The sequence below is a fragment of the Aspergillus fijiensis genome, assembly GCF_003184825.1.
Source record: "Aspergillus fijiensis CBS 313.89 unplaced genomic scaffold BO72scaffold_6, whole genome shotgun sequence".
Taxonomy (NCBI): Eukaryota; Fungi; Ascomycota; class Eurotiomycetes; order Eurotiales; family Aspergillaceae; genus Aspergillus; species Aspergillus fijiensis.
This window is the reverse complement of record NW_024468982.1, coordinates 201015-213746: the sequence shown is the minus strand read 5'-3', so window position 1 is coordinate 213746 and position 12732 is coordinate 201015. Positions and strand designations below refer to the sequence as shown.

Genomic DNA, 12732 nt, shown 5'->3' with positions numbered 1-12732 from the left:
GGCGTCTAACCCTATTATCACCGGTGATTGACTGCTATACATAACATATCGGGTTCCTGGGCTGGAAACAACGAGTTAGATTTCGGTCGGACAGCCAATCGAGCATGGGCTGAGGCGCTGCGAAGGGAGACTAGTCGTACCACGCCGAAGAAAGACTATGCCAACTGCCGAAGATGTGCTACTAGCCAGCACACCAGGCTGCAAGGGGGGGAAATGTGAGCTTGGAAGCGTTAACCTTCGAGCTTCAGGTATATTCCGGCGGACGGGGGAGGTTTGGTGTCTGGGGAGGGGTCGGTGGTGGCTGCGGAAGGAAATTTTGAGGTGTAGCAACAAGCTTGGAGGTTGGATGCTGCAAAAGCAACACCCGCAAAATCAGCCGGCCGATTGTTTGGCCGAGACTTGACCACATCAACCCGCAACTGCTCGGGTGGGAACAGCACCACCACCTGGCAATACCTCGGTCAATCAATCGATAATCGATAATCGATAGAATCACCAGGAAGATGGACATTACCGACTTCATCTTTGCTCACCGGGAGGAGACTCTTCTCACTGGAAATTATAATGCTTACCATGCATACACAAGCCGGAAGCTGCACAAGCTTCAGAAGCGGCTTGGACAGACAACCCCCAAAGGCCGGAAGTACACTGCCAAACCTGCCATTAGTGCAGAGGATGTGAGCAAGAATGTGGAGTAGGTTTTTTTCCTCGACCTTGTTCCTTGGTATTGTCACAACAGTCCACTAACTCAGATCTGGGTTCTCCCTTTCGCAGATACGTCCACATCTTACTCACCAGCGCTGAACGAGCATGGGCGCAAGCGATGCACGAGAAGACCGCGCATTCGGCAGATCCGTCTGCCAAGGGGATCGCCGGTGCTGCTCGGAGTCACATCATTGCACGACTAAACCGAGCTACCACCTATGCGAACCACTTGGTCACAATTCTGGAGGATCAGGCAACTTCGGGGGCCACTGATGTTGATGTGCTAGAGGCACGCGCATACTTGGCATCCCTCTCGGGAGCGATGTTCCTGGAGAAGCGCAAGTGGGAACAGTGTCTTCGAGATTATGCTATTGCCCGAGTCATCTACGTGGCTCTAGGCCTGCAGGTTAAGAAGGATGCTTTCCGTGACCTCCTCTCTGGAACTGTCGATCCCAGTCTCAGATACGCTGCATATCAGATGAAACTCCCTCGGTCTAAGCCTCTCCCGTCCTTGGCAATCAGCTATTTTCCTTCCGATGCGACCATCAGATCTGAAGTTGAGAAGGTCGATCCTAATTGCTTGAAAGAGGAGGCCTCTGGAACACGGAGGACTGCCGAGGGGGAGGTACAGCAACTTCCTGAAACCATCACCTGGAGATCGCGGACGGTCGCACTCGAAGATGCCACTATCTCTCAGGCTCTCGCATCTGCGGCTGCAGCGGAGTCCCGTCTTGCCGCTTGGCTATCAGAGAGCGCCGGCCAGTCTGCTTCCCCAAAGGACAAGGCCGCTGCATATGACAGTGTAATCATTGCGAGTCAGGATGCAGTCGATGCCACAAAGACTGCAATTGATGACCTAGCAGCCGAGGGCGTCGATCCTAGCGATAAGAGGATGCAGGCGCTACAAATTACACGTACGGCAGTGAATTACGGTTTGGTGGGATGGAGAATTGGACGTAATCGCGTCTTGTGCGGAGAGCATGATGGTATCTCCTTTGAAGCAGGCCCCGCCAAGCAGTTCAAGAATGCTAAGGGCTCTGGGAAAGTGGAGGAAACGATTGGCAAGAAACTTGGGCGACTGCGTGAGAGAGTCGTGCTATATGACTCCACCTTGCAGAGTATCGATTTTATTCTGGAGTTACCTGGAGTTGCGGCAGACTCGGCGTTCGTTCGCGAGCTAGACGCCAAGCGGAGCTACTTCCGCGCTTTGAGGTAACTTGTTATATCTACTGAAAACCATAAGCAATTACTGACCTTTCTAAATCACAGATGCTTGACCATTGGGCGCTCGCATGGCATTCTCGGAAAACCTACCAATGCCCTTGCCCTGTTTTCGCAAGCCTTGTCTCTTACCACGGGATCTGCGGAGTCTCTCCAGTCCTCGATCAACGCGGAGGGTCCGCCGAAGCTGGACATCTCACACACCCAGATTTCCACCTTGGGGTCAACTCTGCGAGGCTTGGTGGCTCAATACCGAGGCCTTGTCACTGTCGAGAAGCTTTCCGTCGAAGCGCAAGCGAGGTCGACTACTCAGCGTCCAGTGATTGAGCGGTTGCATGAATTCTCCGGCGATGCTGTTGACCTGAAGAATGTCGTCCCGTTTCCGCTGCAGATTCAGCCAGTTCCTGTTAAGCCTTTGTTCTTGGATGTGGCCTGGAACTACATTGACTACCCTCGTCAAAGCTCGGTAGCTCAGGTGACGCCGCAGGCCCAAGAAGAAGAAGAAGCGACTACAGAAGAAAAGAAGGGCGGGCGACGCGGCTGGTTTGGGTTCGGTCGGTAAGGACGCAGCCAGGTGTTGGGTGGGAATCTACACTTCAGTAGGACACACTGTTTGATCGTTAGCTACATAATACCTTAGCCAAAGTGAATATGATGTGATGACTTGTTGCGCTGAGCGAAGCTGGACTGAAACAAAATCGCCAATGCAAGTAATGCTTTTGAGCTCTGGGTCGTATGCCCTATGTTGACCGTCAGTATATCTGGTTCCGATCGGCAGGCCTAAACCAAGGATATGCAATCTGCACATACTATGCCTAGGGTGTCGTCCACTTTCAGAGACTCGCGATGCGTCACTTAGATTCTCCTCCTTCCTACCACAAGGAACTTGCATCATGCGTCGATAAAGTTACACCGCATGAACAATACTACTGAATTGTCTACTCCGTATTCTGCGGTAACGGCCAATTACTTAGGTACAAAAGTACAGCGTCCCTGTTTAGGTTAGCGCCATCCGATCTACAGCTTTCTGGTGCGGGGATATAAGCTGGTAAAAACTACTAGGCTCCAACTCCACCATCCCCACGCGTCTTAACACGTTCCGTCAATACCACACGAGTCTCATAATATTATAACTCAAGCTTTCTTCAGAACTCGCTACCATCCAGTCCAGACTCCAAACTTTTGAACAATAGCCGTTCACACATATTGTATCTCGACAACTAGTAAGACTAGACTTCTAGCACATTCCAAACAACAAATACCGCAACAGCGTAAGCTACTTGGCATGTGATGTTTCCTACTAGGTAGGCTAATCGCATCAAATAACACCAACAGCTACACATAGCCCGACTCAAAGTCCTACCCATACCATCAACAACCAATTCAACCACTTTCATAACAAGTCTTCGCCGTTTATGTTAACTCATATCAATCACTACAACTTAGCTATACCATACCTCGAGCTAAACACAGTGGCAACAAATGCTATTAAATTTTCTACTCAGTTCTGCCAGTATTCGCGGGAGTTCTGTCAGACATTCAAAATAAAGAATTTATTTGTTACCCTTCTTGTAGCCAAAAAGTTACTACAAGCTACAAGATGGCTTCTCCCAAAGAAGACCCTGACCTACTTGGGCAGGGCTCAATATGTTCGCGGTGTACAAGACTTGCTGTAGCACCTATCTTAATGATGTGGCAGAAACTAACTGACGACATGAAATTGCTGACCTGTCACCCTTCTGGGCCACTCCAACCACGCGTCTAGCGGCGCAGGCACGACCTGGGCAATCTCGACCAACAACTCCAGCCCCCTCTGACCGACGAACCAGTAATTGGCAAAGGCGTGGAGCTGCGCGCAATAGAAGGAGAGGAGCACCAGTGCCACCGCGTGCTTGCCCCGCACCAGGTTCAAGAATTCTTCGTCCAGCGTGAGCGGCCACATGAAGATCATGCCGCACTCGAGTGGCAGATCTGCGCTCAGGATCGCGCGAAAGGATAGCTCCAGCTGTCCAAGCGCCTGCAAGCAGCTCGTTCGCGGGCACGACTCTGATGTAGGATCAATCTCGAGGATCAAGGTCCGGAGTCGGGAGAGTTGGTCGTGCAGGCCCTCGAACAAAGCACACTCTGGGATGTCTCTATTGTTCGCCAGGGTCAGTGATTGGCGCAAGGTTGGAAAGGACTAGGACAAATGACTGCCTAGGTATGGAACAATGGCAGGATTACACTATATTCTGATACGAGGAAATGTCGAACTCGTGACGAAAGAGAGGCCCCAGAGGGCTCTTTGCGAGCAGTGGCAAATATGGTTTGAGAACCAACGTCCCTCGGCAGATTCTGAACAGGTCCAGGATCGTGTCCAGAGCCCCGGGTGGCGGATCGGCCCTCTCCGAATCCACCGGTGCGGCAAAGATGTAGACCATGAGCAAGCTGGAGAAGCCGAAAAGGGCACAGTAATTGTCCACAGACGGGACGAGAAGCGTCCGCCGGAAGGACCGTACACCTAGGGCAATATGGAATCGGGAACTCGTCAGATACCGACTATAGCGTTCCGGTTTCAGGTAGGCGAGGTGCACGGCGGCGAGCGCGAGGATGCCGTGCATCAGGAATTCGTACGAGTAGGCGATGTGCGGTAGCGCGGCCTGCCATGTGTCTTGCATGGCTTGTCGCCGGGCAAGGGATTGGGACGTGTGAAGGGTATAGTGATGCATCAGCTCGGGGTCCTGCATAGACCATTCTTGTGATGCAAATGCGGCTTCAGCGAGCCTGGCATGGAAGGAGCCATACGCGTCTTCTCCACCGGGTGAAGCAATCCGTCTCGCAGCGGGCATTGAGTCGGGCGACTTGCTGGGTCTCTCTCCGGAGTTGGAGGTCTTCTGTCGTTGTTTGAAGGTGCAATCCATACCACGCTTTACGCAGTGCAGGCAGGGGTAAACTTCGTCGCACTATTTCGATGATCCGTATTATTGAACGAGTAAGCAAGAAAGGCAGAGAAAAGGAAGCCCCAGAGAACACATGCAAACACACACCTTCACCCTTCGCACCTTGCACTGTTCACACCCATTGCGGGACTTGTGATGTGCTCTCCGCGTATGCATACTGGCAGTGTATCTAATGGTAGGGTTGAGTGCAAGTGAGTTATTATGAAAAGCACAAAAGGGTCTTTCAGGCAGTACCTGAAAAGGTGAAGCAAGAGTATAGGAAAGATAAAAAAGTACGAGGTACGAAGTACGAATACGCGGGAAGCTTTGATTGGCACTGCCACACTTTTCGGGTCCACTCGGCGAACTTCAAGGTTCCATTAGCGGATCCTGGGGGAAGACCCCGAATTCACTGCCCAGTGCCCGTTCACTCCTGCAACCCTGTCTCAGATACAGCAGGAGTGTCCAATTCCTCCCCTCGCTCTCTCTGTAATCTACCCAGAACAATCGATGGGTAAAATACGTTGATAACCACCATGGTTAGGACCATCAACGTCGAGTCGAAAACATACATGAAGACCTCATGGCTGATGAGAAACCCATCGTTGCCCTGCGCATATTCGATCAGGCGAAATATCGATCTCGCTAGGATCAGAATGCTGGCGATGTATAAGCCCAGGAGGATACCTTCCCAGCTCCTCGTACTCCTCCCGTGCAGGCGCGCCGTGACTACCACCGCCTCCGTTGTAGGTGACTGGCGAATGCGGCGATGGAAGAGCGCACAGGTTCCCATAAAGAAGGTAAAAAATGCCAATTGAACACAGAGACCACCGACGGTGATATGTTCTCCGAGGTTGTAGCTGCTGACAGTGCCACTTGCCATGATACCACCACCTGCAGCATTGATTAGTTCCTGAGCACAGATGCAGTATGGTCAAAATCTGTACGAACCTGCTGCTTGCATGACAAATGCAACTACATCCCCCGTGACAAAGATCTTCGTCATCCAGCGTACTGGAACAATACTCAGGCGTTCGGCTCGTAAGTAGATTATGAGCCGGCCCAGGACCATATATATCGACGCTGCGTATAGTGGCGGGGCAAGGAGAATCAAGATTGTCTGCACGCTGTAGATTGGTACTGAATCCTTGTGGTCATGGGCCAGAACACGACAGATGTATCCAATAATCTGAACTGTTCTCGCTCGTCAGCTTTCCATTGTTGGTGGTCGGAGAGTGGGATTCTACTAACAAGTCCCCCCAATCACGAAAGCAAGAAAGTACCATGCTCGGCGCCGCGTGAGCTGGTAGACATGGTACGCTGTGGTCAGGGAAAAGAGAACCACGAAGATGACGGCTGCAGCTCTAGATGGAGTGTATCTATAGAGCTTGAAGTCGATCTTGTTGTTGCCAGCCATGAGGGACGTTTGTATTCACAGCTTGGCGAGGATTCAGCAATAGGAGCGAGGAAGCCACTGTAGAGGTCAAGAAAGTAGGTGAGTATTTTCTCCCTTGAGAGAAGAGAGAGAACAATGGGTGAGGTAAAAAGGAAATGGGACTGAGGGATTAAAGCAGGGAATTCGTTGTTTCGTGCAGGTGACGATCTAGAAACATGATTTATACTCCTCGCACATCCGCAAGAATGAAGACATATACGATTACGGCTACGATAACGAGGATTTGACTTTGAAGCTCCAGAAATTGATGTCCCTCCAGTATTACTATTGGTGCATGCCACCTGCAGGCAATATGACTGGGACCCCCTTTTTTTTAGTGTACTAATAATGGAGGTAGGTTGAAAAAGGTACATAAACAAGTTCGGGGTGTTCCTCGTACGCACCATTGCAAGACGTTTGCTGGTTTCTACGTGTGAGCGACGCCTTCCACCTTCTCTCTTTCGACCTATTTCAAGGCATTTCTTGACGAATTTGATTCCCGCAGCTTGACCCCTACCCACTATGGAAATGGCAGGTGAAGTCTCTACCTTCAGACTTTACAGATACGATCCATCTTTTGGTGCGGCCGTTGTGATGGTCATTATATTTATACTCGCTTCTGGTTTTCATACTTACCAAGTGGCTCGGACACGAACATGGTTCTTTGTGCCCTTTGTAGTCGGCGGCTATTGTGAGTTAGTCAAATGAATGACTGGCGAAAAGCACTGACTCGCAGTCTCGCTCAGTTGAGTTCATCGGTTACATTGGGGTTAGTATATCTCAACTACCACCGCAGTCACGGATAAAGGAAGCTGATCAAGATCACCAGCGCGCCGTGTCTGGAACGCAAAGTCCTCACTTCACCGTGAAGCCCTACATCGTGCAGACGCTTCTGCTCCTAATCGCACCGACCTTGTTCGCGGCCAGTATCTACATGGAATTGGGTCGGATCGTCATGCTCACCCACGGGGAGGCATACTGTTGGATCCGGAGAGAGTGGTTGACCAAAATCTTTCTGCTGGGTGACATTATTTCATTCCTGATGCAGGGCGCTGGTAGGCTTTTCCAGTCCACCCAACTCACAAACTAATCACGACGGACTAACATTCCGCGCAGGCGGCGGCATCATGGCCAGCGGCACGGCCAGCGCCCTTTCGACTGGCGAGCGTATTATCATCGCTGGCTTGGTCATCCAACTAATCTTCTTCTCGCTATTCACGGTCACTAGCATTCGCTTTCATATCGGTATGCGTGACGGCCCCACCCGGAAGGTACTGTCGTCGCAACCACCCTGGGAAATTCACATGTATGCCCTGTATGCTGGCAGCCTTCTTATCCTTGTCCGCTCTCTGTTCCGCTTGGTCGAGTATGCACAGGGCAACAATGGCTACCTGGTCTCGCACGAAGCGTACATGTACGTCTTCGATGGGTGTCTGATGGTCCTGGCAATGATGGTCTTTGCCTGGATTCACCCGAGCGAAATCAATGCACTGCTGAAATCTAGTAACAGGACTATCAGGTGAGCCTTCTCGGTTTACTCGGTGGATGGGGTCAATTAGCAGGGTGAGAAGATGGCTAGTGGTTGCTGCTTTCCAATTGTCCAGTAATTGTACCGAGGGGCCCCACTCAATGAATGAGCCATGATCGTGTTATATATCCGTTGCAGATAGATAGTAGCATTGTGATGCCAGTCACTAGATAAACCTCCAATGTCGACATCTAGCATCGAAATTAGAAGAAAAAAAGATACTAGCGTCTAAGGTATGGTCTCGCATGAATCATGCTGATGTGATCACTGGTTTCGACCTTCTGCAGCGCCACGAAAGAACATGACATTCTCGATGTCTTTCCCAAAACTCTCAATTGTCAGACTTAACGAGCTTTATAGATTCCGCCAAGCAAACGCGTTCTAGTATGAACAATCTGATCAATTTATATCACACTAGAAAAAAAACGTGACTATTCGATGAAAGCCTACATACGTTGCCTGCAGAGTACGGAATGCTTCAAGACAACACCATGGTAGGCACGACATTGGTCAGCAAGAGACTGCAATGCATGAAGCATAGCGATATCCACCAACGAGGAATTCTACTAATCTATGATATTGTTTGTAGCAGCAATGTAATAGGCAACCCAACTCACAGCATCACCATTCGTCCTATCTTCCGCATTGGCAGTACCGCCCTTTGACGAGATAAATCTATGTGGGCCAAATGATTCTTCTACCGCCCTACTCATCATGTCCAGCAACGATTGTATTGTCCATGTTGTCAATTCAGAGCTAATTCACTTTAGGAATACTACACTTTAAACAAGCGTAGGGTGAAAAAACCACAGTCTTTTCTGAAAAGTCCACGTACAGCCATGATTTTCCCCGCCGTCAATCAGACTTACTCCGTAGTACGTAGCATAATATTCCAAGATTGAGATGCAGCCCGCACGGGCCATCCGGAAAAGCCGACCCGGAAGGTTGATAGCCGGATCACCTTTCTATCAAATGGTACGATTGCCATTGGTGATTGAGTTACCTACCTGCCAGGTGAAAACCGTACGGGGGTTGAAGATTAGGAATCTATAGCTGACTCATGTATCAGCAGTAACTAACTAACTAATTCACAGAATGTTGATACATGCACACTGCCACTGGCCATGTCTGCAGGCCCCCGAGTCAGTCTTGGTGAAGCGCCCGTCGGGCGGCGGGTGGACGGTTCCTGTTTATACTCCTTCAAGACTAGTTTTATGCTCGAAGGCAGCAAATTTCCCCTTCCAGCAAGGCGCCTGTCAGGGTAAGGTTTTATGCAGGCGCATTATTACTCGACTGGGAGGACTATTGAACCACTTGCATTGATGGGGAAATTACAGAGTACTCCAGGTGCAATGCAGTGCCCTGGATGCCAGATGTAGTCTACCGCGTACCTTTCAGAACATACTGTATACTTGGTCTAATTGCCAGAGTCTTCCGCTCTCCCCCTCCCGCCCCGATCCTATCAACTAATCAAAACAACCCATTTTTCCCTCGCCAAATTAGAGTTGCGTCTCCCCTGGATTGGCTTCTTCTCCGATCTTTCTCTTCTTCCAGTTCCCACACACTCTCTCTCTTCCTAACTTCAATTCTTCCTTCCCCATCCCTTTCCATTCTTTTAATCCCTTGCCAATTGTTGGAGAGCATCCTTCGCCTGCTCAGTTCATTATCCAACATGGCCAGTCTCAATGGGAGTTTTGCCTCCCCATCGGCGGACGCCGTGATCTCCCCCAGACTTTTCGAGCCCTCCGGCCTGGTCGCCACTGTCCTTGAGGGTTTCACCGTATGGAAGGCTTTGTTGACTCTGTTCATCGCTGCCGTGATCTATGATCAGTGTATGTTTTTTCCCAGTGCCCAGTGCACTTTCGTGTCCCTACCTGGAGTGCGCCAAGATGGCTAACCGTTAGAACAGTCCGGTACCTCTGGCTCAAGGGCTCGATTGTCGGCCCAGCATGGAAGCTGCCCTTCATGGGACCTTTCCTCCAGTCTGTCAATCCGAAGTTCCATGAATACAAGGCCAAGTGGGATAGCGGCGCGCTGAGCTGCGTTTCCGTCTTCCACAAGTAAGTTTTACAGGCTGTTGCGGCCCCTCCCGCGACTTCGGTGCACTGGGAATCTGACTGGTCTGTCTTCAGGTTCGTCGTCATTGCTTCCACCCGTGACATGTCCCGCAAGATTTTCAACTCTCCTACATTTGTCAAGCCCTGTGTCGTCGACATTGCGCATAAGCTCCTTGGTGCCGACAATTGGGTGTTCTTGGATGGCAAAGATCACGTCGAGTTCCGCAAGGGTCTCAACGGCCTTTTCACCCGCCAGGCCCTTTCCTACTATCTTCCCCGCATGGAGGAGGTCTACAATGACTACTATGCTCGTTTCCTCCGGATCTCCAAGGAGAACAACTTCACTCCTACTCCCTGGATGCCCGAGTTCCGTGAACTGATGTGTGCTGTTTCCTGCCGTACCTTTGTTGGCCACTACATCACCGAGGAGGCCATTAAGAAAATTGCCGATGACTACTACCTGATTACCGCTGCTCTTGAGCTTGTCAACTTCCCCGTCATTCTGCCCTACTCCAAGGCCTGGTATGGCAAGAAGGCCGCCGACATGGTCCTGGTTGAGTTCTCGAACTGCGCCGCCAAGAGCAAGGCTCGTATGGCCGCTGGTGGAGACATCACTTGCATCATGGACGCGTGGGTCAAGGCTCAGCAGGATTCCGCCAAGTATCGTGAGAAGATTGCCCAGGGTATCGCTGTGGACTCGACCGAGAAGCCGCCTCAACTCCTCCGTGATTTCACCGACTATGAAATCGCCCAGACCGTGTTCACTTTCCTCTTCGCGTCCCAGGACGCCACCAGCGCTGCCAGTACTTGGCTGTTCCAGATCATGGCCGATCGCCCCGATGTGCTCGACAAGGTTCGCGAGGAGAATCTGCGGGTCCGCAACGGCGACATTCACGCCCCGTTGACCATGGAATTGATGGATAACCTGCCCTATACTCGCGCCGTTGTCAAGGAGACTCTGCGTTATCGCCCTCCCGTCATCATGGTCCCTTACTTGGTCAAGAAGGATTTCCCCATCACTGAGAACGTCACTGTTTCCAAGGGCTCCATGATTATCCCCTCTGTTTGGCCCGCCTGCCACGATGAGGAGGCCTACCCCAACGCTGACTCCTTCGACCCCGATCGCTGGATCACCGGTACCGCTGAGCAGCAGACGAAGAACTGGCTTGTCTTCGGCACTGGCCCCCACTACTGCCTGGGCCAGACCTATGCTCAGCTGAACCTGATGGCCATGATTGGCAAGGCCAGCATGGAGATGGACTGGGAGCACACGCCTACTCCCGAGTCTGAGGAGATCAAGGTGTTTGCCACTATCTTCCCTAAGGTATGTTTCTGGACCGCTTTGACTCATGTACACTTTGCTGACCTATTCTAGGATGACTGCCTGCTCTCTTTCCGTCCTCGTGCTTAAAGCAGTTTCCGACTCGCTCTCGAGACAGGACGCCCGATGCTTTGGATTTTCCCACCTGCCAGACACATTGAAAGGTGGATGGAAAGCACTCGTGTCCAGCATGTGTTGCGTTGCATCCTATCCTGGTGATATGGCTGCAGGCAATCTTCTTCGAACCACCTTTTCTGTTCCTTTCTCGACCTTGTAACTACTTACCGCATTGCCCGCCTTTTTTTTTCTCTTCTTTTATCATTTCGGAGGGTCAAGGGTGATCACATTTGCTGATTGGGTGTATCCAGCGTCGCTGAAGAGACAAGGCGCCTGGAGGTATATGATTTTGCAACGAACCATGACTCGTCCGCTTCAGTGAATTGTGAAGCATTGATGTGACCTGTCATTCTTAGATTACGCTACCTAGAACTAATAATAATAATGCGAGACTCGATGTTGAAACTGTTTGAAATAAAAGAGTAGTGTAGGGCTGGCCACATTGTCGCGACCTCGAATGGTTGATCGGCAACTACAACTACAAATTCACGTAGATAATCAGCAGTATATCCCAAGAGGCAGGCGGTGAATCCCGGACCTGACATCACCCGCGGCGCCGCATTCATTCCGAGGCGAGGCCTTATCACTGCATCTAACATACCTCTTGCCTTCAAAGATTCACCCCCACCCGGCAATCTACAAGAGCAACAAAAGCAACAGACAGCAGACAAGACAAAATGTCCTCCCTTCTCCCCATCCAGCGCCGTTCCGCGACGCTCCTCACTCGCGCCATCAAGCAAACCCCCAACGCCCGGCGCTCCATCCTGACCAGCGCAACCCGCCAACTCCCAACCCGACCCTGCAGCAGCAGTATACTCCGCCTCGTCCCTCAATCCCACCCCCAATCCCAACTCCAACCGCAACCCCAATTCCAGCAGCAGCAGCACCAACGCCGAAGGAACAGCACCAACGCCACAGCCGACAAAGGATTCAAAAAATGGGACTTTGAAGAGGTAACGCTAACGCACCAAACCCCCTTGCCAAACAAAACCTAACCCTATCGCAAAAGATAACAACCTCCCTCCCCTCCACGAACCCATCGTCTCCGCAAAAACCCCTCATCCTAATCGACGTCCGCGAACCCGCCGAACTCAACGCGACCGGCATCATCCCGACGGCCGTCAACGTCCCGCTCGCCTCCCAGCCCGACGCCCTCTTCCTGACGCCCGACGAGTTCGAGACGCGGTTCGGGTTCCCCAAGCCCGGGGTCGAGGAGGGGTCCTTGGCCGTGACGGACACGGCCGGAGCAGCGACGCCGGAGATCGTGTTCTACTGTAAGGCCGGGGTGCGCGCGCGGGCGGCGGCGCAGTTGGCCGTGCAGGCCGGGTACGATGCGGCGCGGATCGGGGTGTATGAGGGGAGTTGGTTGGATTGGGCGGATCGGGGCGGGAAGGTGGAGAGGTGGGAGGGGGATGATTGATCTCTTTTGA

General features: G+C 51.7%; 6 protein-coding genes across 6 annotated transcripts; 4 read left to right on the top strand and 2 right to left on the bottom strand.

The window, feature by feature from the left end:
- Positions 1–341: 341 nt before the first annotated feature.
- Positions 342–2598, top strand: BO72DRAFT_396437 (signal recognition particle subunit SRP68). Its single transcript, XM_040942029.1, has 3 exons — positions 342–694; positions 775–1917; positions 1975–2598. Exons 1-3 carry the CDS (start codon positions 504–506, stop codon positions 2486–2488), a joined length of 1848 nt encoding a protein of 615 aa, XP_040805109.1. The 5' UTR covers positions 342–503; the 3' UTR covers positions 2489–2598.
- A 971-nt stretch (positions 2599–3569) lies between these two features.
- BO72DRAFT_474762 (Zn(II)2Cys6 transcription factor domain-containing protein) lies at positions 3570–5061 on the bottom strand. The gene is made up of 3 exons (XM_040947292.1): positions 4953–5061; positions 4150–4868; positions 3570–4061 (listed from the first exon to the last, which is right to left on the bottom strand). The coding sequence occupies exons 1-3, from the start codon at positions 5019–5021 to the stop codon at positions 3629–3631; spliced, it is 1221 nt and encodes a 406-aa protein (XP_040805108.1). The 5' UTR covers positions 5022–5061; the 3' UTR covers positions 3570–3628.
- Positions 5062–5271: 210 nt separating this feature from the next.
- BO72DRAFT_474761 (RTA1 domain-containing protein) lies at positions 5272–6320 on the bottom strand (the record flags this gene model as incomplete). The annotated part of the gene is made up of 3 exons (XM_040947291.1): positions 6096–6320; positions 5796–6038; positions 5272–5738 (listed from the first exon to the last, which is right to left on the bottom strand). Exons 1-3 carry the CDS (start codon positions 6259–6261, stop codon positions 5272–5274), a joined length of 876 nt encoding a protein of 291 aa, XP_040805107.1. The 5' UTR covers positions 6262–6320.
- Positions 6321–6807: 487 nt separating this feature from the next.
- Positions 6808–7921, top strand: BO72DRAFT_396428 (RTA1 domain-containing protein; the record flags this gene model as incomplete). Its single annotated transcript, XM_040942028.1, has 4 exons — positions 6808–6970; positions 7026–7048; positions 7109–7334; positions 7396–7921. 4 exons carry the CDS (start codon positions 6808–6810, stop codon positions 7800–7802), a joined length of 819 nt encoding a protein of 272 aa, XP_040805106.1. The 3' UTR covers positions 7803–7921.
- A 1311-nt stretch (positions 7922–9232) lies between these two features.
- On the top strand, positions 9233–11704 carry erg5 (C-22 sterol desaturase erg5). The gene is made up of 4 exons (XM_040947789.1): positions 9233–9639; positions 9717–9867; positions 9940–11188; positions 11240–11704. Exons 1-4 carry the CDS (start codon positions 9480–9482, stop codon positions 11273–11275), a joined length of 1596 nt encoding a protein of 531 aa, XP_040805105.1. The 5' UTR covers positions 9233–9479; the 3' UTR covers positions 11276–11704.
- A 184-nt stretch (positions 11705–11888) lies between these two features.
- On the top strand, positions 11889–12722 carry BO72DRAFT_421346 (rhodanese-like domain-containing protein; the record flags this gene model as incomplete). Its single annotated transcript, XM_040942761.1, has 2 exons — positions 11889–12255; positions 12312–12722. The coding sequence occupies exons 1-2, from the start codon at positions 11980–11982 to the stop codon at positions 12720–12722; spliced, it is 687 nt and encodes a 228-aa protein (XP_040805104.1). The 5' UTR covers positions 11889–11979.
- Between the last annotated feature and the right edge of the window lie 10 nt (positions 12723–12732).

Bases quoted from the DNA above. Each gene is read 5' to 3' on its own strand.
- BO72DRAFT_396437 (XM_040942029.1), top strand. From the start codon at position 504: ATGGACATTACCGACTTCATCTTTGCTCACCGGGAGGAGACTCTTCTC. The intron at 695-774 runs GTAGGTTTTTTT...TCCCTTTCGCAG, and splicing joins GATGTGAGCAAGAATGTGGA to ATACGTCCACATCTTACTCA. The intron at 1,918-1,974 runs GTAACTTGTTAT...TCTAAATCACAG, and splicing joins AGCTACTTCCGCGCTTTGAG to ATGCTTGACCATTGGGCGCT.
- BO72DRAFT_474762 (XM_040947292.1), bottom strand. From the start codon at position 5,021: ATGCATACGCGGAGAGCACATCACAAGTCCCGCAATGGGTGTGAACAG. The intron at 4,869-4,952 runs GTGTGTGTTTGC...TCATCGAAATAG, and splicing joins GCAAGGTGCGAAGGGTGAAG to TGCGACGAAGTTTACCCCTG. The intron at 4,062-4,149 runs GTAATCCTGCCA...GGCGAACAATAG, and splicing joins TCCTCGTATCAGAATATAGT to AGACATCCCAGAGTGTGCTT.
- erg5 (XM_040947789.1), top strand. From the start codon at position 9,480: ATGGCCAGTCTCAATGGGAGTTTTGCCTCCCCATCGGCGGACGCCGTG. The intron at 9,868-9,939 runs GTAAGTTTTACA...GTCTGTCTTCAG, and splicing joins TGCGTTTCCGTCTTCCACAA to GTTCGTCGTCATTGCTTCCA. The intron at 11,189-11,239 runs GTATGTTTCTGG...GACCTATTCTAG, and splicing joins TTGCCACTATCTTCCCTAAG to GATGACTGCCTGCTCTCTTT.